This window comes from Oncorhynchus clarkii, chromosome 12, assembly GCF_045791955.1.
Source record: "Oncorhynchus clarkii lewisi isolate Uvic-CL-2024 chromosome 12, UVic_Ocla_1.0, whole genome shotgun sequence".
NCBI classification, from domain to species: Eukaryota; Metazoa; Chordata; class Actinopteri; order Salmoniformes; family Salmonidae; genus Oncorhynchus; species Oncorhynchus clarkii.
In genome coordinates this window covers 48917080-48943993 of record NC_092158.1, presented here as the reverse complement: position 1 = coordinate 48943993, position 26914 = coordinate 48917080, and the positions used below count along the sequence as shown (strand labels likewise).

The following is a 26914-nucleotide window of genomic DNA, read 5'->3' as shown; positions in this document are numbered from 1 at the left end:
CGCATTGAAGTCAGCGATTTCTAAATTCCAGTTGTTTTGAACGCGGCAATTATACCCGAAGATGGTGGTACGAAGAACGTCAACAGTGACGTAAATGGTCCTAAAACTAGGGATAGAAAAATCGCCTATTTGGATTGATGTCTGTGCATAACTTTATGAGTTTATTTTTAGAGGTCTTTAAATTATTATGTGTGTAATCATTTTTTTTGTCGATGGCGATTCTAACTGGATCCATATTTGTTCGAAACAATGGTGATAATTTCCAAGTTATGTGTCAATCCAATCCAGGCTTATGTTTAGACAGCATTACTTCAGGCCCAAGTGTTTTGGCGTCGTTCAATCATGGCGGAATGGAAGGTCTATTGAACTGAGGTGGATCCTCAGTAAAGAAAAACATGTATCTGCCATGTTTTGGCGGGTGCAACTGATTTTGGATTAATATGTAGCGAATCGCTTGATCCTGCAATTCAGGACTGTCATAACGACGTTGTACTTGTCTCAACACTGCATGGTAAATTGGAAGACGGGAAGTTCACACCGAGCTAGCTGAATAACTTCGGTAACGAATCTAGCTAGCTTACTTGCTAGATTTTTTTCTGAGGGATGCTTGGACAATTTTAAATCGTTCATAACTGCAGATATGCAAACACAGTTTAACAAGATATTATACGAATATATACTGAGTTACACCCTTTAAAAATCCTTTAACCTGTAACTTTTCGTTCTTCTGCACTGATTGAAGTGGATTTAATAAGTGACATGAGTAAGGGATCATAGACTGACCAGGTGAAAACTGTAATGGAAAGAGCAGGTGTTCCTAATATTTTGTACACAGTGTATATTTGCTGTAATGTTTAAAATTGGTAAGTTATATATGGCACCCTTTGGCTTCGGACCGCAACTTGGATCTAGACTAGGTAGATAGCTACAGTCGTATCGGGATGTGTGAGTCTCCATATTGCAATTACAGCTTCGCTAGTGTAAAGTTTAGCAAGGAATGTTTCAACTAATCTATTCTTGGCGATATTTCTTTCGTTCTTGATTTGGAAGAAAAGTGTATTTTATAAATGTCAGTCCAGTTGCATGTGGTTCTAAAAAAAACAGAAATTCAGAAATATTTTAAATCCAATTGAGGAATGCCTCATGCATGTGTGTCGGTCTTTGTTTTGGTTGCACTGTGACACGCTGTCACTATTACGTGTGGCCGTGTCTCATAGAAACGAATAATTTCGGCAAAGATGTTGAGAAATGCTAGATGTCTGGCAGCCAAAATGACGAGGGAACTCTTGTCAGTGCAAAAGGTGGATTTAATATCTTTCTATATTATTATTGTTTCATTTTTTTAGAGCCACCTGCAACTGGACACCGACATTTATGGTAACATTTTCTTCAGACTCGAGATAAGACAAAAGCCTTGCCAAGTAAGTTTCAAGTTAATGTCACATGCACAAGTACAGTGAAATGCCTAACTTGCAAACTCAAAACCCAACAATTCAATAATCAATAACAATGCATTACTAGAAAAAAAGTGCATCTCCTTATTGCAGCCCATGTACAACCTTATATTTCTCACGGGCTTCTCCTTCATTAACAAACAATGGCTCCCTTGACAGAGGTCACTTTTAAAATTATACTTTTATCAAAAACTACAGATTTTAGCACCCAAAGTAAAGCTTACAGTTACACAGGACAAACCATAATTACAAGGAAAGCATGAAATAATGGACATCGACTGGTAGACTCGATGTAGTCAGTGGTACACTCCACTGACACTCATCGCAACTAAACTCTGTTGGAAGGAGTTGAGTTAACTAAGCTAAGAGATCCTGAACCCAATGTTCTGTCGATCCTATTTGTGGTCCGAAGCTAGGCACCCCATAGGCGAAGTTAAACCATAAATCTATGCACAAGGACGACATTTAACAATTTCCATTGAACATTTTACAAAACACATTTACTTGAATAACAGTGCAGATGCAAAGTTTGGTAACAGAATGACGGCACATACCGTCAAACTTTGCATCTGTTATTCAAGTTAATGTGTTTTTGTAAAATGTTCTGTGGAAATTGTTAAAAGTAGTCAATGTGCATTGAGTTGTATGGTTTGTGTTAACTTCGCAATCCTTGGATTTTGTTTGGCATACATTTTAAAGGGGGAAATCAGAAGCTCACCATCATTCTGTTACTGTGTAATTGCCCCTAGGCTACTGAAAGAGCTAGCCAACTAGCTATGTCATTGATGTCTAGATGGTAACATTATAGCTAACCGTAATTTACTTACTGAAAGCATGGTCAGCAGGTTCCAAATCAGGGAATAAGCGTACTCATAAAAGACCTTTAGGTTAGTTGGCTTGTTTCAATCTAGCTTCGGACAGCAACTAGGATCTTGACGGGACATTATGTGCCCAATATCCTGTCAAGATGCTAGTTGCAGTCCGAAGCTAGTATCAATCCTGATTTGGAAGCCACTGGCCGTGCTTGTTTATAGTAACATCCAGAATTGAAGAAACTCATTCATATTTCAAATTAAGGATTTGTATTGTATGGATAATCTGGAACACATTTGTATTGTAACCCTGGACAAGCACACCTGATTCAACTTGTCAACAAATCGTCAAGCCCTGAATAAGATAGGTTTTTCCAGGGCTACAACAAAAATGTGTACCCTTTGGGATACTTGAGGACGAGGGTTGGGAAACACTGATCTAGAAGATGACATATGTGCCATGTCCTCTCCTCTTCTGCTCACTCTAAATGTAGTTGATGATTCAGCAGGTGAAACCGCATCTGACCGGCACCATGCCTGTGGTGTGGCCCACCCTCCTTGACCTGGGCAGGGATGAGTGTAAGAGAATTCTCCGTAAACTTGGTAAGACCCTTTCAACTTCTCCGGCCTCTCTGGCTTGCCTCATGCATTAAGTGACTTGTCACTTTCAAAGGACCCAAAATGTTACTGATGTTTCAGAGTGAAAGCAAAGTTGTTTTTAATGATAGCCTGTATTGCTTCAACAGAGCTGGAGGCGTACGCCGGCGTAATCAGTGCTTTGCGAGCCCAAGGCGACCTCACCAAGGACAAGAAGGACCTCCTCGGAGAACTCACTAAAGTCCTCAGGTAAACCCGCAAAGTCACTATTTTCTTTCCATTGCTAGAGGAACCTAGTAAATATGGGTCTCTTTGTAAGAACAAACTTTGCCTGTGACTTAATTGCTCATTCTTACTTAGCTAATTGTATGGTTGTCTCCCACAGCATTTCAACAGAGCGTCATCGTGCCGAGGTCCGTAGGGCCGTCAACGATGAGCGCCTTACCACCATTGCCTATCAGTAAGTCATCTTACCCCCCCCAAGATGATCAATACTAAAACTACATACACATTATGACCTACTACCAAATACTAGTACACTCATCAGTCCATCAATTTACCATGACAATTCTCTTTTGTCACAGCATGTCGGGTCCCAACAGCTCCTCAGAGTGGTCAATCGAGGGACGTCGGCTGGTCCCCTTGATGCCCAGACTGGTCCCCCAGACAGCGTTCACCGTGACTGCCAACTCAGTGGCCAGCGCCACAGCCAATCAGAATGCTTCTCTCTTGCTGCCTGCAGATACAGGAAATAAAGAAGGTAAGATCACCGACAGCTCAAGGTGGAAATTGCCCTTATCCACAGGTTTAGGATCAGATTACTTTACTCCTAATCATAACTGGAGGGATATTGGAGATAAAAAAATATACCTGCAGGATCAACGGAAAGGGGAGGAAGACTATAAATGATCAATGACTTATCTCTCCTTATAGTGTATTTTTATATGAAGTATGGTTGTTTTTTGTTTGCAGTGGTTGTTTGCTACTCCTACACAACCACCACGTCCACCCCCACCAGTGCCACGGCGCCCAGCGGCAGTGCAACAGCCACGGTGAAATCGCCCCGTCCGGCCAGCCCTGCCTCCAATGTGGTGGTGCTGCCCAGCGGGAGCACTGTCTATGTGAAAAGTGAGTGTCAGAACAGAGATTCCATGTTTGTTTATTCCTTTACTTTGGAAAGAAAAATAACTGTTTAAGAGCATTGCATTGGTTAAGGGTTCTCCGGTGTAACACTCCTTAAACAGAACCTGCAAATCAGAACAATGCAGAACCTCAATGTATCAATACATTTTTTTTGTCTCAAATTCCATTTGTCTCTGTCTATGTTTAGTTTTTCTCTCCCTCTGTCAAACTCTCACTCCCAGGCGTTAGCTGCTCTGATGAGGACGAGAAGCCACGCAAGCGGAGGCGGACCAACTCCTCAAGCTCCTCCCCTGTGGTGCTGAAGGAGCTGGCCAAGGTTGCCCCTCCCTTGTCCAAGACCATCACCGTGCCAGTAAGCGGCAGCCCCAAGATGAGCAACATCATGCAGAGCATCGCCAACTCGCTGCCACCGCACATGTCCCCCGTCAAGATCACCTTCACCAAGCCCACCACCCAGACTACCAACACCACCACGCAGAAGGTGAGCAGGAGAGAACTGTCCGTAATTCGTAAGAAAGCCTCTTGTTCTATAATCAGAGTCAATATAGTGAGTTGTGAGACAAATACTATAGGAATGTTTGAATATGTTTTGTATGATCGTAATTATTGCATAATGTCTGTGAACTTGATGTGCAAGTGATTTTGTACATACACCGAACAAAAATATTAAGCAACAGTTTTCAAAGATTTTACTACGTTACTGTTCATATAAGGAAATCGGTCAATTGAAATTAATTCATTAGGCCGTATGTATTTTAATTGACTGAACTGGGCTTTATTATAGATAGAAATACTCCTCAGCACCCCCCCCCCTCCCCCCTCCCCAGACATTCCCATTTTTTATTTCAGCCTACACTTTACATGATGCGTTACTATTTTTGTTCAGTATATGAACTTGATTGTACATGGCTGTATAACTTACTGTATAATATATGATTTGTCAGGTAATCATTGTGACGACCTCTCCCAGCTCCAACTTCGTTCCCAACATCCTGTCCAAGTCTCATTCGCACAACTACGCGGCCGCCATGTCAAAGCTGGTTTCCACCTCCATGCTGACCTCGGCCAGCCAGAAACAGACGGTGTTCATCCCGGCCAGCTCAAGTCCCTCCTTGGCCCCCAACACGATCGCTGTGACCACCGTGGTCTCCTCCAGCCCGTCTGTTCTCATGTCGACCATAGCGCAGAGTAGGTTTGAGTATCCCGCAATATCAAATTTTACTAGTCACATACACATTTAGCAGATGTTATTGCGGGTGCAGAGAAATGCTTGTGCTCCAACAGTGCAGTAGTATCTGAGTGCCTTAGTATCTAAAAACGATTCACAACAATAAATATAAAAGTAAAAGAATGGAATATATACAGTTGAAGTCGAAAGTTTACATACACTTAGGTTGGAGTCATTAAAACTTGTTTTTCAATCACTCTACAAATGTCTTGTTAACAAACTATAGTTTTGGCATGTCAGTTAGGACATCTACTTTGTGCATGACACAAGTAATTTTTCCAACAATTGTTTACAGACAGATTATTTAAATTATAATTCACTGTATCACAATTCCAGTGTGTCAGAAGTTTACATAAACTGAGTTGACTGTGCCTTTAAACAGCTTGGGAAATTCCAGAAAATGATGTCATGGCTTTAGAAGCTTCTGATAGGCTAATTGACATCATTTTAGTCAATTGGAGGTGTACCTGTGGATGTATTTCAAGGCCTAACTTCACTCGGTGCCTCTTTGCTTGACATAATGGGAAAATCAAAACAAATCAGCTAAGACCTCAAAGAAAATTTTAGACCACCACATGTCTGGTTCATCCTTGGGAGCAATTTCCAAACACCTGAATGTACCACGTTCATCTGTACAAACAATATGCAAGTATAAACACCATGGGACCACACAGCCGTCATACCTCTCAGGAAGGAGACGTGTTCTGTCTCCTAGAGATGAACGTACTTTGGTGCGGAAAGTGCAAATCAATCCCAGAACAACATCAAAGGACCTTGTGAAGATGCTGGAGGAAACGTGTACAAAAGTATTTATATCCACAGTAAAACAAGTCCTATATCCACATAACCTGAAAGGCCGCTCAGCAAGGAAGAAGCCACTGCTCCAAAACCACCATAAAAAGCCAGACTACGGTTTGTAACTGCACATGGGGACAAAGTCCGTACTTTTTGGAGAAATGTCCTTTGGTCTGATGAAACAAAAATAGAACTGTTTGGCCATATTGACCATGCTTATGTTTGGAGGAAAGAGGGGGAGGCTTGCAAGCTGAAGAACCTTATCCAAACTGAAGCACGGGGGTGGCAGCATCATGTTGTGGGGGTGCTTTGCTGCAGGAGGGACTTATAAACTTCACAAAATAGATGGCATCATGCGGTGGGAAAATTACGTGATTAAATTGAAGCAACATCTCAAGACATCAGTCAGGAAGTTAAAGCTTGGTCGCAAATGGGTCTTCCAAATGGACAATGACCCCAAGCATACTTCCAAAGTTGTGGCAAAATGGCTTAAGGACAACAAAGTCAAGGTATTGGAGTGGCCATCACAAAGCCCTGACCTCAATCCTATAGAACATTTGTGGACAGAACTGAAAAAGCGTGTGCGAGCAAGGAGGCCTACAAAGCTGACTCAGTTACACCAGCTCTGTCAGGAGGAATGGGACAAATTTCAACTTATTGTGAGAAGCTTGTGGAATGCTTCCCGAAACGCTTGACCCAAGTTAAACAATTTAAAGGAAATGCTACAAAATACTAATTGAGTGTATGTAAACTTCTGACCAACTGGGAATGTGATGAAAGTAATAAAAGCTGAAAGAAATCACTCTCTACTATTATTCTGACATTTCACATTCTTAAAATAAAGTGGTGATCATAACTGACCTAAGACGGATTTTTTACTAGGATATAATGTCAGGAGTTGTGAAACTGAGTTTAAATGTATTTGGCTAATGTGTATGTAAACTTCCGACTTCATATATATATATATATATATATATACTAGATCGAGCAAAATACAGTATAATGGAATACATTAAATATGAGGTGAGTAAACCAGTATGTACACATTAACGTGGCCAGTAATTCAATTTATATTTTAATTTAACCTTTATTTAACAAGGCAAGTCAGTTAAGAACAAATTATTATTTACAAACCCTAACCCGGAATACGCTGGGCCAATTGTGCGCCGCTCTATGGGACTCCCAATCACGGCTGGTTGTGATACAGCCTGGAATCGAATCAGGGTCTGTAGTGACTCCTCTAGCAATAAGATGCAGTGCCTTAGACCGCTGCACCACTCGGCAGCAGCCTCTAAGATGCAGAGTTGCTTAACTGGGTGGAAGCTGGCGAGTGATGGCTATTTAACCATCTGATAGCCTTAAGATAGAAGCTGTTTTTCAGTCTCTTGTCGCAGCTTTGATGTACCTGTACTGACCTCGCCTTCTGAATGATAGCGGGGTGAACAAGCCGTGGCTCGGGTGGTTGATGTCTTTGATATCGGATGCTGTAGGTGTCTTGGTGGGCAGGTGGTTTGTCCCCGGTGATGCGTTGGGCAGACCAAACCACCCTCTGGAAAGCTCTGCAGTTGCATGCGGTGCAGTTGCCGTACCAGGCTACGCTCTCAGTTGTGCATCTGTAAAAGTTTGAGGGTTTTATGGGCCAAGCCAAATTTCTTCAGCCTCCTGAGGTTGAAGAGGCGCTGTTGATTTCAATACATAAATGGGACTTCTCAAACATATATATTGATTTAAAAAGAGCGGTCCTATAAACACACCTACCCACTAACACATTTTGTTTTTGGTAATGGCAAGTTAAATGGTCAAAGACTGTCCAAATATGGCTGGACCATTTCAGATCGTCAGTGATGTGTATGCCGAGGAACTTAAAAGGTTTCCACCTTCTCCACTGTGGTCCTTTCGACGTGGATAGGGGCGTGCTCCTTCTGCTGTTTCCTGAAGTCCACGATCAGCTCTTTTGTTGACGTTGAGTGAGAGGTTCTATTCCTGGCACCACTCTCCCAGGGCCCTCACCTCAGCCTACAGGGAGGTCTCGTCATTGTTGGTAATCAGCCCTACTACTGTTGTGTCGTCTGCAAACTTGCTTGATGATTGAGTTGGAGGCCTGCGTGGCCATGCAGTCATGGGTGAACAGGAAGTACATGAGGGGGCTGAGCACCCACCCTCGTGGGGCCCCAGTATTGAGGATCAGCGAAGTGGAGGTGTTGTTTCCTATCTTCACCACCTAGCGGTGGCATGTCAGGAAGTCCAGGATCCAGTTACACAGGGCAGGGTTCAGACCCAGGGCCCCTGGCTGATGAGCTTGGAGGATACTATGGTGTTGAATGCTGAGCTGTAGTCAATGAACAGCATTCTTACATAGGTATTCCTCTTGTCCAGATGGGATAGGGCAGTGCGATGGTAATTGCATCGTCTGCGGCTTTATTGGGGCGGGAAGCAAATTGAGGTGGTTCTAGTGTCAGGTAAGGTAGAGGTGATATGATCCTTAACTAGCCTCACAAAGCACTTTGTGATGACAGAAGTGAGTGCTACGGGGCGATATTCCAATAGATTGTTAAATGTGTTCCTTCCAGCAGTGTACAACAGATGTCAGTTGAATTGAAGAGTTTTACTCAGGATATATTAACAGCCTTCGCCAAATTAGGGAAAGCGTTTGTTGTTGTAGCTACCAAGACCGTTTTATATACAGTACCATTCAAGGGTTGGTCAAATAGCCCTTACACAGCCTCGAGGTGTGTTGGGTCATTGTCCTGATGAAGTACAAATTGTAGTCCCACTAAGCCCAAACCAGATGGGATGGCATATCGCTGCAGAATGCTGTGGTAGCCATGCTGGATAGGTGTGCCTTGTATTTTAAATAAATCACTGACAGTGTCACCAGCAAAGCACCATCACACCTCCCCTCCATGCTTCATGGTGGGAACCACACATGTGGAGATCATCCGTTCACCTACTCTGTATCTCACAAAGACACAGTGTTTGGAACCAAAAATCTCACATTTGGCCTCATCAGAGCAACGGACAGATGTCTACCGGTATAATGTCCATTGCTCATGTTTCGTTTCCTGAACCAAGCCACTCTCTTCTTCTTGTTGGTGTCCTTTAGTAGTGGTTTATTTGCAGCAATTTGACCATGAAGGCCTGATTCACGCAGTCTCCTCTGAACAGTTGATGTTGAGATGTTTTTTACTTGATCTTTGAATCATTTATTTGGGCTGCAATTTCTGAGGCTGGTAAATCTAATGAACTTAGCCTCTGCATCAGACGTAACTCTGGGTCTTGCTTTCCTTTGGCGGTCCTCATGAGAGCCAGTTTCATCATAGCGCTTAATGGTTTTTGCGACTGCACTTGAAGAAACGTTCAAAGTTCTGAATTGACTGACCATGTCTTAAAGTAATGATGGATTGTCATTTCCTTTTGCATATTTGAGCTGTCCTTGCAATAATATGTTCTTGGTCTTTAACCTTGTGGTAATCTTCTGTATGCCACCCCAACCTTGTCACAAAACATCTGATATTCTCAAACACATTAAGAAGGAAAGAAATTCCACAAATTAACTTTTATCAAGGCACACCGGTTAATTGAAATGCTTTCAAGGTGACTACCTCATGAAGCTGATTGAGAGATTGCCAAGTGTGTGCAAAGCTGCTCAAGGCAAAGGGTGGCTACTTTGAAGAATCTCAAATATAAAATATATTTTGATTTTACACTTTTGGTTACTACATGATTCCATGTGTGTTATTTCATAGCTTGGATGTCTTTACTATTATTCTACAATGTAGAAAATAATTTAAAAAATAATGGAAAAACCCTGGAATGAGTTGGTGTCCAAACTTTGGACTGGTGCTCTTTGAACATCTAATTCCAAAATCATAGGCATTAATATGGAATTGGGCCCCCCCTTTGCTGCCGTAACAGCCTCCACTCTTCTGGGAAGGCTTTTCACTAGATGTTGGAACGTTGCTGCAGGGTCTTGCTTCCATTCAGCCACAAGCATTAATGAGGTTGGGCAATTAGGCTTGGCTCGTGGTTAGTGTTCCAATTCATCTGAAATGTTTTTGATGGGGTTGAGGTCAGGGCTCTGTGCAGGCCAATCAAGTTCTTCCACACTGATCTCAACAAACCATGTCTGTATGGACCTCGCTTTGTGCTCTCGGGGGCATTGTCATGCTGAAACAAGAGAGGGCCTTCCCCAAACTTGCCACAAAGTTGAAGCACAGAATTGTCTAGAATGTCATTGTGCGCTGTAGCGTTAAGATTTCCTTCCACTGGAACTATGGGGCCTAGCATGAACCATGGAATAACAGCCCCAGACCATTATTCCTCTTCCATCAAACTGTACAGTTGGCATTGGGGTAGGTGGTGTTCTCCTGGCATTAGCCAACCCCAAATTTGTCTGTCTGACTGCCAGACGGTGAAGCATAATTCATCACTTCAGAGATCACGTATCCACTGCTCCAGAGTCCAATGGCGATGAGCTTTACGTCACTCCATCCGATGCTTTGCATTGCGCATGGTGATCTTATGCTTGTGTGCGGCTGCTCGGCCACGGAAACCCATTTCCTGAAGCTCCTGACGAACAGTTCTTGTGCTGACTTTGCTTCCAGAGGCAGTTTGGAACTCAGTAGTGAGTGTTGCAACCAAGGACAGGCGATTTTGACGTGCTTCAGCACTCAGCGGTCCCGTTCTGTGAGCTTGTGTGTCCTACTACTTTGCAGCTGAGCCGTTGTTACTTCTAGACATTTCCACTTACTACACAATAACTACACTTACAGTTGACCGGGGCAGTTCTAGCACTGCAGAAATGTAACAAACTGAATTGTTGAAAAGGTGGCATCCTATGACTTTGCCACTTTGAAAGTTGCTGAGCTCTTCAGTAAAGGTATTCTACTGCCAATGTTTGTCTTTGGAGATTGCATGATTGTGCTCGATTTTATACACCTGTCAGCAACAGTGTGTGGCTGATATAGCTGATTCCACAAATTTGAGGAGATGTCCACATACTTTTGTATCCATCTATCTATTAAATACACATTTTAAACTGAAATTGTGCATCTCTGATTGGGACACTATTTCCTTTCCTCTCCCTGTACCAGGTGGCTCATCGGCAGGCGTGAAGGTGGCCTCTGCCAGGCTCCCCTCTCCTAAGACCATGGTGAGCTCTCCCACCCAGATTCTGTCCCAGTTCCCCAAGCAGCACCCGCAGTCCCCCAAGCAGCTGCAGCAGGGCTCCCCCATGGGGGCTGGCGCCATGGGCCAGGTCTCCAACACTCCCCCCAGCTCCAAGCCCATCATCCAGATCAAGCAGGAGTCAGGCGAGTACAGGGCGTAAACCCCAAACCCACTGGCGTTAGTACTCTACACTGAGTTTCCCATCGTCTTTCTAATGAGTGTGCAATGTTTCATTTTCTGGACCTTCTCGCCTGAACTTTAAGTGTACAGAAAATCTGTGGTGAGGACAAATATGTGACCTATGTAATTACTTACTTGTCTAATTGTCCTATAGGTGTAAAAATCATCACCCAGCAAATGCAGCCCAGTAAAATCCTGCCCAAGCCCTCCTCTGCAGGCATGCCCAGCAACAGCTCCTCTCCCATCATGGTCGTCAGTAGCAACGGGGCCATCATGACCACCAAGCTGGTGTCCCAGCCCACAGGTGTAATTTCTCATAGAAAACTCACTAAACAGACAGAACTCTCGTCCAAGCATGTATATAATACTCGATTAAGTTAATTGGTTAGGTGCTGTTCTGTGTGCTTTTATATTCTATCTATAGATATTGATGTGGTGAAAGAAGACTGTGCTAAGCAAGGCCCTACTTAAATTGAGGAAAAACTTTGTTTTTGTTCAGGCACCCAGGCCTCTTACTCAAGGCCCGCCATGAGCTCCACGATTGGAGCCAGGATGGCGACGTCGGCCAGTGGAGCCACCTATGTCAAGACCACCAGTGGCAGTATCATCACGGTGGTCCCGAAGACTCTAGCCACACTGGGCGGCAAGATCATCAGCAGCAACATTGTGTCTGGTGAGACTGGTATTATTATTTTTATACATTTTAGGGGTGTGAAAGTTTAAACATTTAAACATAATTGTCATCTTTAATTTAAAGACAAAATCCCAACTGAAAAACATATCAAATTCTATTCACAGTGCAGTTATCACAAAACTATCATAAAACGGGTCCCGATCAACATCATAGGAAAAAAAGTAAAATAAACAAATACTTAAAACTAGTTAGGGATAGGCGGGACGCAAATGTCTCAACTGGCCAATTGCCAGGGAAAATGCAGAGCGCCAGATTCCAATAAAATACTATAAAATTCCAACTTTCATTAGATCACACATGTAAGATACTCAATTAAAGCTACACTCGTTGTGAATCTAGCCAACATGTCAGATTTTTTAAATGCTTTTCGGCGAAAGCATAAGAAGCTATTATCTGATAGCCTGCACCATCTGCACCAGCAGTAAACAAAGGAGTTAGCATATTTCAACCCTGTAGGCGCTACACAAACGCTGAAATAAAATATAAAACATGCATTACCTTTGACGAGCTTCTTTTGTTGGCACTCCAATATGTCCCATAAACATCACAATTGGTCCTTTTGTTCGATTAATTCCGTCCATATATATCCAAAATATCAATTTATAAAGTGCGTTTGATCCAGAAAAAAACGGCTTACAAAAAACGCAACGTCACTGCAAAATATTTCAAAAGTTGCCTATAAACTTTGCCAAAATATTTCAAACGACTTTTGTAATAACTTTAGGTATTTTTAAACGTTAATAATCGATCAAATTGTAGACGTGGCAATCTGTGTTCAATACAGGAATGAAAAGAAACCAGCGCCACTTTTCACGTCTTGCGCAACTCACAAAAGTGTACCCAGTTCCTAGTTGGCCTACTTCTTCATTGCACAAAGGAATAACCTCAACCAAATTCCAAAGACTGTGGAAGTGGTAGGAACTGAAAACAGGTTCCTAAGAAATATCCCTTGGCAATAACAAGTCAGGGAACAGAGAGAGGCAAAAAAAATAATATGAACAGTTAGTCCTCAGGGTTTTGCCTGCTACATTAAGTTATGTTATACTCACAGACATGATTCAAACAGTTTTAGTAACTTCAGAGTGTTTTCTATCCAAATCTTATATTCTTGGCATGAGTAACAGGAAGTTGAAATTGGGCACGATTTTTATCCAAAAGTGAAAAACAAAGCTGTAACTTTAGGAGGAGAATATATATTTTTTTCTACTTTATTAACCGGAGCTATAATGCACGAGGGAGAGAAGCTGCAGAGTTACTCACACCATGTGGTGAGTAACGAGGGGTGCCAGGAGGGGCAACTAAGCCGACTCGTGCTGGCAGACTAACTTATTGCTAGTTAGTTATCATCTCATCTGATTACATAGTGTCTGTCTTGACTGCATCAAACCGAGAGAATTTAGCTAGCTTGCACTAGCTAGGCTTATTTAGACAGTACCAGTCAAAAGTTTGGACACACCGACTCATTCCAGGGTTTTTATGGAATCATGTAGTAACCAAAAAATTGTTCAATCAAAATATATTTGAGATTATTCAAAGTAGCCACCCTTTGCCTTGATGACAGCTTTGCACACTCTTGGCATTGTCTCAACCAGCTTCATGAGGGAGTCACCTGTAATGCATTTAAATTAACCTGTCTAAGACTGAACCCCGTTTCGCTAGCGGAACCCCTCGCCAACAGCCAATGAAATTGTTACGGTGCGTGAATGAGGACCCAAAAGCGAATTAACGTAAACAGAGCTTCTTTAATAACAAAACAAAACGTAGGCTCAGATGGACCGGCAGGTTCTGACAGGACAGGACAAGGTTGCAGCAAACATGACGATAGTCTGGTTCAGGCATGAACAACACAAACAAGAATCCGACAAGGACAGGAACAGAAACAGAGAGAGATATAGGGACCTAATCAGAGGGAAAAAAGGGAACAGGTGGGAAACGGGGTGAATGGGTAGTTAGGAGGAGACAAGGCACAGCTGGGGGAAAGAGGGGAAGAAAAGGTAACCTAACAACGACCAGCAGAGGGAGACAGGGTGAAGGGAAAGGACAGAAACAAGACACAACATGACAGTACCCCCCCACTCACCGAGCGCCTCCTGGCGCACTCGAGGAGGAAACCTGGCGGCAACGGAGGAAATCATCGATCAACGCACGGTCCAGCACGTCCCGAGAGGGAACCCAACTCCTCTCCTCAGGACCGTACCCCTCCCAATCTACGAGGTACTGGTGACCACGGCCCCGAGGACGCATGTCCAAAATCCTACGGACCCTGTAGATGGGTGCGCCCTCGACAAGGATGGGGGGGGGGGGGGGAAGACGAGCGGGGGCGCGAAGAACGGGCTTGATACAGGAGACATGGAAGACCGGGTGGACGCGACGAAGGTATCGCGGAAGAAGAAGTCGAACTGCGACAGGATTAATGACCCGAGAAATACGGAACGGACCAATGAACCGCGGGGTCAACTTGCGAGAAGCCGTCTTAAGGGGAAGGTTCTGAGTGGAGAGCCAAACTCTCTGACCGCGACAATATCTAGGACTCTTAGTTCTACGCTTATTAGCAGCCCTCACAGTCTGCGTCCTATAACGGCAAAGTGCAGACCTGACCCTCTTCCAGGTGCGCTCGCAACGTTGGACAAAAGCCTGAGCGGAGGGGACGCTGGACTCGGCGAACTGAGATGAGAACAGCGGAGGCTGGTACCCGAGGCTACTCTGAAAAGGAGATAGCCCGGTCGCAGACGAAGGAAGCGAGTTGTGGGCGTATTCTGCCCAGGGGAGCTGTTCTGACCAAGACGCAGGGTTGCGAAAAGAAAGACTGCGTAAGATGCGACCAATAGTCTGATTGGCCCGTTCTGCTTGACCGTTAGACTGGGGGTGAAAGCCGGAAGAGAGACTGACGGAAGCCCCAATCAAACGGCAAAACTCCCTCCAAAATTGAGACGTGAATTGCGGACCTCTGTCCGAAACGACGTCTGACGGAAGGCCATGAATTCTGAAAACATTCTCGATGATGATTTGTGCCGTCTCTTTAGCAGAAGGAAGCTTAGCAAGGGGAATGAAATGAGCCGCCTTAGAGAACCTATCGACAACCGTAAGAATAACAGTCTTCCCCGCTGACGAAGGCAGTCCGGTGACAAAATCTAAGGCGATGTGAGACCACGGCCGAGAGGGAATGGGAAGCGGCCTGAGACGGCCGGCAGGAGGGGAGTTACCGGACTTAGTCTGCGCGCAGACCGAACAAGCAGCCACGAAACGACGCGTGTCATGCTCCCGGGTGGGCCACCAAAAACGCTGGCAAATGGAAGCAAGCGTACCCCGAACGCCAGGGTGGCCGGCTAACTTGGCAGAGTGAGCCCACTGAAGAACGGCCAGACGAGTAGGAACGGGAACGAAAAGAAGGTTCCTAGGACAAGCGCGCGGCGACGGAGTGTGAGTGAGCGCTTGCTTTACCTGCCTCTCAATTCCCCAGACAGTCAACCCGACAACACGCCCCTCAGGGAGAATCCCCTCGGGGTCAGTGGAGGCTACTGAAGAACTGAAGAGACGAGATAAAGCATCAGGCTTGGTGTTCTTAGAGCCCGGACGATAAGAAATCACGAACTCGAAACGAGCGAAAAACAGCGCCCAACGCGCCTGACGCGCATTAAGTCGTTTGGCAGAACGGATGTACTCAAGGTTCCTATGGTCAGTCCAAACGACAAAAGGAACGGTCGCCCCCTCCAACCACTGTCGCCATTCGCCTAGGGCTAACCGGATGGCGAGCAGTTCGCGGTTTCCCACATCATAGTTACGTTCCGACGGCGACAGGCGATGAGAAAAATACGCGCATGGGTGGACCTTGTCGTCAGAGAGGGAGCGCTGAGAAAGAATGGCTCCCACGCCCACCTCTGACGCGTCAACCTCGACAATGAACTGTCTAGAGACGTCAGGTGTAACAAGGATAGGAGCGGATGTAAAACGATTCTTGAGGAGATCAAAAGCTCCCTGGGCGGAAACGGACCACTTAAAGCACGTCTTGACAGAAGTAAGGGCTGTGAGAGGAGCTGCCACCTGACCGAAATTACGGATGAAACGACGATAGAAGTTCGCGAAGCCGAGAAAGCGCTGCAGCTCGACGCGTGACTTAGGGGCGGGCCAATCAATGACAGCTTGGACCTTAGCGGGATCCATCTTAATGCCTTCAGCGGAAATAACAGAACCGAGAAATGTGACGGAGGAGGCATGAAAAGTGCACTTCTCAGCCTTCACAAAAAGACAATTCTCTAAAAGGCGCTGGAGGACACGTCGAACGTGCTGAACATGAATCTGGAGTGACGGTGAAAAAATCAGGATATCGTCAAGGTAAACGAAAACAAAGATGTTCAGCATGTCTCTCAGGACATCATTGACTAATGCCTGAAAGACAGCTGGAGCGTTAGCGAGGCCGAAAGGAAGAACCCGGTATTCAAAGTGCCCTAACGGAGTGTTAAACGCCGTCTTCCACTCATCCCCCTCCTTGATGCGCACGAGATGGTAAGCGTTACGAAGGTCCAACTTAGTGAAAAACCTGGCTCCCTGCAGGATCTCGAAGGCTGAAGACATAAGAGGAAGCGGATAACGATTCTTCACTGTTATGTCATTCAGCCCTCGATAATCTATGCAGGGGCGCAGGGACCCGTCCTTCTTCTTAACAAAAAAAAACCCCGCTCCGGCGGGAGAGGAGGAGGGGACTATGGTACCGGCGGCAAGAGCTACAGACAAATAATCTTCGAGAGCCTTACGTTCGGGAGCCGACAGAGAGTATAGTCTACCCCGGGGGGGAGTGGTTCCCGGAAGGAGATCAATACTACAATCATACGACCGGTGTGGGGGAAGAGAGGTGGCCCTGGACCGACTGAACACCTTGCGCAGATCGTGATATTCCTCCGGCACCCCTGTCAAATCACCAGGCTCCTCCTGTGAAGAAGAGACAGAGGAAACAGGAGGGATAGCAGACATTAAACATTTCACATGACAAGAGACGTTCCAGGAGAGGATAGAATTACTAGACCAATTAATGGAAGGATTATGACAAACTAGCCAGGGATGGCCCAAAACAACAGGTGTAAAAGGTGAACGAAAAATTAAAAAAGAAATGGTTTCGCTATGATTACCAGAAACAGTGAGGGTTAAAGGTAGCGTCTCACGCTGAATCCTGGGGAGAGGACTACCATCCAGGGCGAACAAGGCCGTGGACTCCCTTAACTGTCTGAGAGGAATGTCATGTTCCCGAGCCCAGGTCTCGTCCATAAAACAGCCCTCCGCCCCAGAGTCTATTAAGGCACTGCAGGAAGCTGACGAACCGGTCCAGCGTAGATGGACCGACAAGGTAGTGCAGGATCTTGAAGGAGAGACAGGAGTAGTAGCGCTCACCAGTAGCCCTCCGCTTACTGATGAGCTCTGGCTTTTACTGGACATGAAGTGACAAAATGACCAGCAGAACCGCAATAGAGACAGAGGCGGTTGGTGATTCTCCGTTCCCTCTCCTTAGTCGAGATGCGGATACCTCCCAGCTGCATAGGCTCAGCACCCGAGCCGGCAGAGGAAGATGGTAGTGATGCGGAGAGGGGGGCAACGGAGAACGCAAGCTCCTTTCCACGAGCTCGGTGACGAAGATCAACCCGTCGCTCAATGCGAATAGCGAGTTCAATCAAGGAATCCACGCTGGAAGGAACCTCCCGGGAGAGAATCTCATCCTTTACCTCTGCGCGGAGACCCTCCAGAAAACGAGCGAGCAAAGCCGGCTCGTTCCAGCCACTGGAGGCAGCAAGAGTGCGAAACTCAATAGAGTAGTCTGTTATGGATCGATTACCTTGACATAGGGAGGACAGGACCCTGGAAGCCTCCTCCCCAAAAACAGATCGATCAAAAACCCGTATCATCTCCTCCTTAAAGTCCTGATACTGGTTAGTACACTCAGCCCTTGCCTCCCAGATTGCCGTGCCCCACTCACGAGCCCGTCCAATAAGGAGAGATATGACGTAGGCGACACGAGCAGTGCTCCTGGAGTAAGTGTTGGGCTGGAGAGAAAACACAATATCACACTGGGTGAGGAACGAGCGGCATTCAGTGGGCTCCCCAGAGTAACACGGCGGGTTATTGATTCTGGGCTCCGGAGATTCGAAAGCCCTGGAAGTGGCCGGTGGATCGAGGCGGAGATGGTGAACCTGTTCTGTGAGGTTGGAGACTTGGGTGGCCAGGGTCTCAACGGCATGTCGAGCAGCAGACAATTCCTGCTCGTGTCTGCCTAGCATCGCTCCCTGGATCTCGACGGCTGAGTGGAGGGGATCCGAAGTCGCTGGGTCCATTCTTGGTCGGATTCTTCTGTTACGGTGCGTGAATGAGGACCCAAAAGCGAATTAACGTAAACAGAGCTTCTTTAATAACAAAACAAAACGTAGGCTCAGATGGACCGGCAGGTTCTGACAGGACAGGACAAGGTTGCAGCAAACATGACGATAGTCTGGTTCAGGCATGAACAACACAAACAAGAATCCGACAAGGACAGGAACAGAAACAGAGAGAGATATAGGGACCTAATCAGAGGGAAAAAAGGGAACAGGTGGGAAACGGGGTGAATGGGTAGTTAGGAGGAGACAAGGCACAGCTGGGGGAAAGAGGGGAAGAAAAGGTAACCTAACAACGACCAGCAGAGGGAGACAGGGTGAAGGGAAAGGACAGAAACAAGACACAACATGACAGAAATTGCAGGGCGCCAAATATAAATCAACAGAAATCTCATAAATCAAATTTCTCAAACATACAAGAATTAGACACCATTTTAAAGATACAATTCTCGTTAATTAGTCTGATTTCAAAAATGCTTTACAGCGAAAGCTCCACAAACAATTATGTTAGGTCACCACCAACTCACAGAAAAACCCAGCCATTTTATCCAGCCAAAGAGAGGAGTCACAAAAAGCACAAATAGAGAGAAAATGAATCACAAACCTTTGATCTTCATCAGATGACACTCATAGGACTTCATGTTACCCAATACATGTATGTTTTGTTCAGTAAAGTTCATATTTATATCCAAAAATCTTAATTTACATTGGCGTGTTACGTTCAGTAGTTCCAAAACATGCAGTGATATTGCAGAGAGCCACAAGAATTCACAGAAATACTCATAATAAATGTTGATGAAAATACAACTATTATACATGGAATTTTATATACACTTCTCCTTAATGCAATCGCTGTGTCAGATTTTAAAACAACTTTACGGAAAAAGCATAATCTGAGAACGGCGCTCAGAGCCCAAACCAGCCAGAGAAATATCCGCCATGTTGGGTAGTCAACATTAGTCATAAATAGCATTATAAATATTCACTTACCTTTGATGATCTTCATCAGAATGCACTCCCAGGAATCGCAGTTCTACAATAAATGCTTGTTTTGTTCGCTAATGTCCATTTATGTTCAAATAGCTTATTTTGCTAGGGTCCAGCCGGACAAAAAGTTCAAAACGTTATATTACAGGTTGAACAAACTTGTCAAAAAAGTATAGAATCAATCTTTAGGATGTTTTTATCATAAATGTTCAATAATGTTCCAACCGGAGAATTCCATTGTCTGTAGAAAAGCAATGGAACGAGAGATACCTCGTGAAAGCGCGTGACTGAGAATGAGGCTGCAGGCAGACCCCTTAGTCAAACAGCTCTCATCCGGCCCCCCTTCACAGGAGCAGCCTGAAACAACTTTCTAAAGACGGTTGACATCTAGTGGAAGCCTTAGGAAGTGCAAAATAACCCATATCCCACTGTGTATTTGATAGGGGTGAGTTCAAAAACTACAAACCTCAGATTTCCCACTTCCTGTTTGGATTTTTTCTCAGGTAATTTGCCTGCCATATGAGTTCTGTTATACTCAGACATCATTCAAACAGTTTTAGAAACTTCAGAGTGTTTTCTATCCAATAATATACATATATTAGCATCTGGGGCTGAGTAGGAGGCAGTTCACTCTGGACACGCTATTCATCCAAAAGTGAAAATGCTGCCCCCTATCCCAAAGAAGTTAACAGGTGTGCCTGTTAAAAGTTAATTTGTGGTATTTCTTTCCTTCTTATCTTAGAACTACCCATCCCGGATCCGGTATATTTGCAACCGCTGAATAGCATAGCGCAACAGTCAAAAAATATTACTAGAAAATATTCATATTCGTGAAATCACAAGTGAAATATAGCGAAACACAGCTTAGCCTTTTGTTAATCACCCTGTCGTCTCAGATTTTGAAATTATGCTTTACAGCGAAAGCAATACAAGCGTTTGTAAGTTTATCGATAGCCTAGCATAGCATTATGTACACTTAGCATCAGGGAAGCTTGGTCACGAAAATCAGAAAAGCAATCAAATTAACCGTTTAGCTTTGATCTTCGGATGTTTTCACTCACGAGACTCACAGTTAGACAGCAAATGTTCCTTTTGTTCCATAAAGATTATTTTTATAACCAAATCACCCAAAAATAATTTAAATTCTGATAATATTGATAAATTACCGGGTGTTTTGCAACCCTAAGTGTTACCAATTCTGACAGACAATTCTGCAACTGAATGTTCAAATTATAGTGACCTTAAAAGGTTGTGTTTTGGCAAACCTTTTAGATCTTCTTTGCCCCTCCATTGCAGGTACAACAACTAAGATCACCACCATTCCCATGACGTCCAAGCCCAATGTTATCGTGGTGCAGAAGACTACTGGCAAAGGAACGACCATCCAGGGTCTGCCTGGCAAGAATGTGGTCACCACATTATTGAACACAGGGGTCAGTTCAACATATTTTTTATTATTAATTAAGCCATTTTGTGATGTTACATTTTTATCTAGATTGTAATGATTTATTTCAGAGTCTTTCAAATGTATTGACCGACAACTTATTTTAGGTTTACAGGTAGTTCTAGTTTAGCCTTTCCGTCTGATCAGTCTATTGCTTTAAGCTTCATATTATACGTGAAGGTTTTTCATTTTAGTCATTTAGCATACACTATTATTAATAGCGACTTAGATTAAGACAACCACATCACAGTTCAAGTAAATCAGTGCTATTATCTTCTTGACGCTACCCATCCCGGTACCGGGATAATTGTCATCAGTAACCGCTGAATAGCATAGCGCCACATTCAAATAATATTACTAAAAAAATATTCATATTCATGAAATCACAAGTGCTATATTGCAAAACACAGCTTAGCCTTTTGTTAATCCACCTGTCGTCTCAGATTTTGAAATTATGCTTTACAGCGAAAGCAATCCGAGCGTTTGTGTAAGTTTATCGATAGCATAGCATAACATTATGTACACTAATCATTAAGTAGCTAGGTCACGAAAATCAGAAAAGCAATAAAAAAAAAAAATTATTCTGATGTTTTCACTCACGAGACTCCCAGTTACACAACAAATGTTCCTTTTGTTCCATAAAGATTATTTTTATACCCAAAATACCGACGTTTGTTTGTCGCATTATGTTCAGAAATCCACAGGAAAGAGCGGTCACAACAACGCAGACGTATATTCCAAATAATATCCATAATGTCCACAGAAACATGTCAAACGTTTTTTATAATCAATCATCAAGTTGTTTTAAAAATATATATTCGATAATACATCAACCGAGTGTGTAGCTTTTTCAATAACAGCGGGAGAAACAATGACCGCTTTACTCAGTTGCGCAAAACTCACTCTGAGAGCCCTCACCTATCCACTTACGCAATGTGATCCTTCACGCTCATTTTTCAAAATAAAAACTATGTAACTATGTCAAAAGACTGTTGACACCTTAGGGAAGCCAGAGAAAAATGAATCTGGTTGATATCCCTTTAAATGGAGGATAGGCATGCATAGGAACAGAGAGGTTTCAAAATAAGAGGCACTTCCTGATTGGATTTTCTTCAGGCTTTTGCCTGCAATATCAGTTCTGTTATACTCACAGACAATATTTTTACAGTTTTGGAAACTTTAGTGTTTTCTATCCTAATCTGACAATTATATGCATATTCTAGTTTCTGGGGCTGAGAAATAGGCAGTTTAAAATGGGTATGTTTTTTAGCCAACAACGAGAATACTGCCCCCTAAGGTTAAGAAAAGACCAGCGAAAGTGTTGGTGCAAGAAAGGCAAATGACTATGGTAGCGTCAAATGTCACCCTATTCCTGATATAGTGCACTACTTTTGACCAAGGCCCATAGGGCTCTGGTCAAAAGTAGTCCACTATATAGGGAAAAGGGTGCCATTTGGTACGTATGCTAATTATGGCTGTCAAAGTTAATGCTAGCTTTAATGCATTACAATTTTAATGTCTTTCATTTTGTTGACGCCATTAACGCATTTTTCTTAGTTTGAACCCCTGAACCATCCTTATTTCAAATTCAAGCCCCGGCAGTCGATGCGCTAGTTTGACAACTAGTTTACTAGCTAGCTACTTGTTTCACTGAATGATGGATAATGCTAGTAAATGGAATATTCTATTTTAAAACCCTCCCAGATGGCTCTCTGGATAAAAACCAAAGTAATTTGTATCTACTGCAAGGCTGAATTTGTTTAGCACCGAAGTACATTGAGTCTTTGTTATAATTTACAACCGAAACAGACGCCAGAAATACAAGTAACGTGACTAGTAGCAATGTAGGACATCTTCGGCAGGCTAAGCTAGAAGAGTATGCACGCAGGAGGCCTGTGGACAAGTCGACGAGCAGCACATAAGCAATAGCCAAGTGGATAGCTACAGCTTGCAGGCCAGTCGACACTGTGGAGGATGAAGGCTTGAGGGATATTATTCGGATCTCATCGAATTACTCAACATATGAGTTACTCTCCAGCCACAAGAATTCACAAGCTGTATGAAAGCGAGAGGGCTATGAAAGGAGTTTAAACATGCAGCGGCTGCTGTTCTCACTTGAGACCAATGGACTTTTTATTTATTTTTATTCTACCTTATATTCTACTTTATTTAACTAGTCAGTCAAGAATAAATTCTTATTTTCAATGGCAGCCTAGGAACAATGCCTTGTTCAGGGGCAAAACAACAGAATTTTACCTTGTCAGCTCAGGGATTTGATCTTGCAACCTTTCGGTTACAAGTCCAACGCTCTAATCACTAGGCTACCTGCCACCTACTTTGGTGAGTAACCACAACTACCTTGGGGTTACTGCCCATCACATCAGTGAAAACTGGACGCTGCATTCACACCCTCTGGCCATAATGAAGACAGAAGAGGCACAATGCTGAAACGTACGCCAAGTATTTCATGGATGTGGGAATCAGTGGGAACATTGAAAACAAAGTTACCACACTTTGCACAGACAGTGCATGGAACATGATTGCAGCTGCGAGACATCTTCCTTTTGAACACCTGCCCTGCACCATGCACAGTCTCCAAAGGGCCATCAGTGTCCCTACAGAACAGCGGGTTTGACAATGCCCTAGCCAAATGCTGAATTATTTTTGGGCATTTCAAACACAACCCACCAAACGTTGCAGAACTAGGACAACAGCAAGTTGCAAATGAGCAAAAGGAGTCGTCACTTGCACAAGATGTCACAACAAGATGGAATTCCACTTTGCAAATGGTAAAGCGTGTCCACAGAAACCAACAACCACTGAGAGATGCTCTGGCCGAACAGAAAACGAACGTCACCATGCCAACCACAGCTGAACTGGACAAACTGCAGAAGCTGGATCCGCTACTGGAGCCCTGCCGGTTATCTTTATCTCACTGTTAGTGTTATAATAATATTTTGTGTGTGAGAGAGCTAGTGTGTAAATTGTGTATGCGAGAAAGTGAGTGGTGTGCCTGTATTAGTCTCACAATTGACTGAAGTGATTTTAAATGATCTTCCATTTCAGGCATTTGACTGAACTACATTTCCTGCTCAGTGGTGTTGCCTGCTTTGTGCCTGCTTTGTGCCATCTCCTTCTGGTGATGGAGAGCTCTGATGATGGCTCTGCCTAAGTGGTAAGATTCATGCTGACATTCACAACAGACCTGGAGAAATGCAAGGAAAACACCAACCTCACATGGATGAAGATCACCACAGCACTCGACCCAAGGTTTAAGGACCTGAAGTGCCTTCCCAGCCTGACAGGGGTGAGGTGTGGGCTTTGGTCAGCAACTTGCTGGAGGAAGAGAGGCCTGCACAGCAACCTGATAAAGCAACAGAGTCAGAGCCTCCAAAGAATAAAGCTGCCCTTTTCTTGAGTTCTTCTGAGCCTGATGAAGAGGAGTCAATTGAGAAATATATGGGGTGTTTCAAAGCAGAGCCCAGCATCAACATGGAGGAATGTCCACTACAGTGGTGGTCATAGTATGCAGGTGCACACACCAGGCTGGCCTGCATTGCACCCAAGGTACCTGGCAATGCCTGCCACATCAGTGCCTTGCTGTTTTCACTCTCTGGACATATCGTACAAAAGAAGAGAGCAGCTTTATCATCATGTCAACAGGCTTGTTTGACTTTGTAACTGGCTCAGTCAAAATAAATAGGAGGACGTCCGAAATGTATAGTCACAGGTTTATGTTCTGTGGAATTCATGACGTTCTTGGACAGGTTTTTGCTCTTTGTGTCCATAGAGACAGGATTTTTTCTTAGAGCCAACCCACAATGTTTTGTGTTCGTCCCTTACATACCTATAACTTTTTTTTTAATGGAAAAATCTTTATTTAGCACCAAATATGAGCAGAATTTAATCGCAATTCATTATTTTAATCGTTTGACAGCCCTAATTCTAATATGAATTATTCTGTGCCTTAGGGTGAGAAGACCCTACAGGGTGTTCCGGGGTCCAAGCCAGCCATCATCACAGCCCCCAGACCCATCACCAAGATGATTGTGACACAGCCCAAAGGCATGGGTTCTGGGGTGCAGCCCACCACCACCACCACCAAGATCATCCCCACCAAGATAGTGTACGGCCAGCAGGGCAAGACCCAGGTCAGTACCAGACCAGCGACGTCTCAGCCGGTGTAGGGGGAAGTTGCCCCTTGACGCTGGGTCTTGGGTCTGTTTTGTCTTTCCCCCGACTAATGGTTAGGACTGGGGGAGGGGAAACTGACCTTATATCTGTTTGTACCCAGGGGAAACTTCACCCCGTAGAGTTTCAGCCACCCAACAAGTAGTGTCAACAAGTGTGGAGTTTGCACTCAAAGCTCCTTTGTCTTGGATATATTTAAATCTCTGTCTTGAATTACCAATACATCAAGTCAGTGGAGCTATAATTCAACAAATCATTGCTGTAGCTTTAAGATATTAAGTCCCAACTACTCTATACAGGCACATTAATTAACTGTATGATGTAAAAAAGGAACACCAGCCAGGACGCTTGACGATGTTCTCATCTCTGCTTTAAATTACGGAAAAAGTACAATAAAAAAAAAAAAAATTCCCTGGTGCCATTCTCTGAGACTATTCTACGTGTGTAATATTGAATGATGTTTATTAACCTTTTATGCCTCTCCAGGTGCTGATCAAGCCCAAGCCCATCTTCCAAACAGCGGTTGTGAGCGAGCAGACCAGGCAGCTGGTGAGCGAGAACCTGCAGCAGGCGTCCCGAGTGGCCGATGCTGGTCCTGCTTACGCACAGGAGAGGGCACTCAAGGATGAGTCGGGTGCCATCACTGAGGGCAGGTCCCCGCCTGCCGAGGACTCCCACGGAAGCGGTCACGGTACGTTGCGTCACTCTACATCACAGAGCAAGAAATCCGTAATATAGTCTGCAGGCTAATTACGGGAACATAAGTCATGGTCAAGTTAAAACTGCTGTGTGTAGCTCTTGCATTGTGGTCTCACACAGCCGTTACTACTTCAGCCGTAGTATGAATGTGTATCTATTCTCACTAGTATTCAGCTAAGTTCAATATTTCCCTTCACTTTAAGTTTCAAATGGTAAAAGGTCCACTCACATAATATAGTTGTTTCAGTTCTTTCCTTCTACTTGATTGCCATGTCCAAATCGTCTGGAATCTAAAGGGAATGAACCCAATTTGATATAAAACATGAATTGTAATGGTTGTCATCTTCGATCAGACTCCCAGTCCGTAGTGCACATCATCTCCTCCAGGGGGCAGGATTGGGCTGAGCAGCACGAGGTGTCGGTGGAGTCCAGCCCAAACATCATCTACCAGGAAGTGTCTACGGGTGACATGTCCCAGTCGGCCACCTCGACCATCAAGGCCCTGCTGGAACTGCAGCAGACCACAGGTGACTGACTGACCGTCGTCATCATGGCAACTATCACGCCACGGGTCAATTTCATTTAAATTCAGAAACTGAATTCATTGAATTGGAATTGGCCCTGCCTCTAACTCTTCTCTCTCTCATGTGAACATTACATTTTAGCCATTAAGCATACACTCTACAGGGCTCGAAATGATGTCTTGTCCGGGGCAAGTAAATAAAATAATTGAAGGAGATCCAGAATATAGATTTTTTTTAAAGAATCACCCCAAAATCACTATCAAACAATTATTCCGATCAGAATTGGATCAGGTAGCGCACAGCAGGGGAGTGCATGGTTGACATTCTGAGTAAATTGCTTATATTCCTATTTGCTATAGCCTATTTTAATAAATACGTTATAATTAACACAAAGCAAAATAACAATTTAGACAGAGGTAAGAGTCTACCAAAGCAGTGCAAAATATCCAGTCTGAGAATTGTTTGTTGAGACATTTATTGGCTAAATTAAATTAGATCTGCATTTTTTATTTTATGTGCTCCATATTTAGTTTAAGATGGGTTATAAGGGTTTGTTGTAAAATAAATAACATCAGTCTATTTCAGTTATTTGTAGGGTAGGCACTTGCCTAATTTTGGTAATTGCTGACATATTGTATCCT

The 26914-nt window shown here is 44.0% G+C and overlaps 1 protein-coding gene across 9 annotated transcripts in view; it reads left to right on the top strand.

The window, feature by feature from the left end:
* The first annotated feature begins 323 nt into the window (after positions 1–323).
* LOC139420766 (BRCA2-interacting transcriptional repressor EMSY-like) overlaps positions 324–26914 on the top strand; it is a 37015-nt gene continuing 10424 nt past the window's right edge. Inside the window, exons 1-16 of one of the 9 annotated variants that reach the window (XM_071170987.1) lie at positions 324–511; positions 1347–1421; positions 2761–2869; positions 3013–3112; positions 3249–3323; positions 3448–3623; positions 3836–3991; positions 4228–4487; positions 4951–5194; positions 11123–11341; positions 11533–11682; positions 11878–12051; positions 20712–20848; positions 24831–25010; positions 25537–25741; positions 26103–26276. In XM_071170987.1, the coding sequence (XP_071027088.1) occupies positions 509–511; positions 1347–1421; positions 2761–2869; positions 3013–3112; positions 3249–3323; positions 3448–3623; positions 3836–3991; positions 4228–4487; positions 4951–5194; positions 11123–11341; positions 11533–11682; positions 11878–12051; positions 20712–20848; positions 24831–25010; positions 25537–25741; positions 26103–26276 (2437 nt within the window). In that variant the 5' untranslated portion in view covers positions 324–508. Of the gene's footprint in view, positions 560–1346; positions 1422–2760; positions 2870–3012; positions 3113–3248; positions 3324–3447; positions 3624–3835; positions 3992–4227; positions 4488–4950; positions 5195–11122; positions 11342–11532; positions 11683–11877; positions 12052–20711; positions 20849–24830; positions 25011–25536; positions 25742–26102; positions 26277–26914 lie in introns of all 9 variants that reach the window. The other 8 variants (XM_071170988.1, XM_071170996.1, XM_071170995.1 and 5 more) reach the window with 8 other exon arrangements.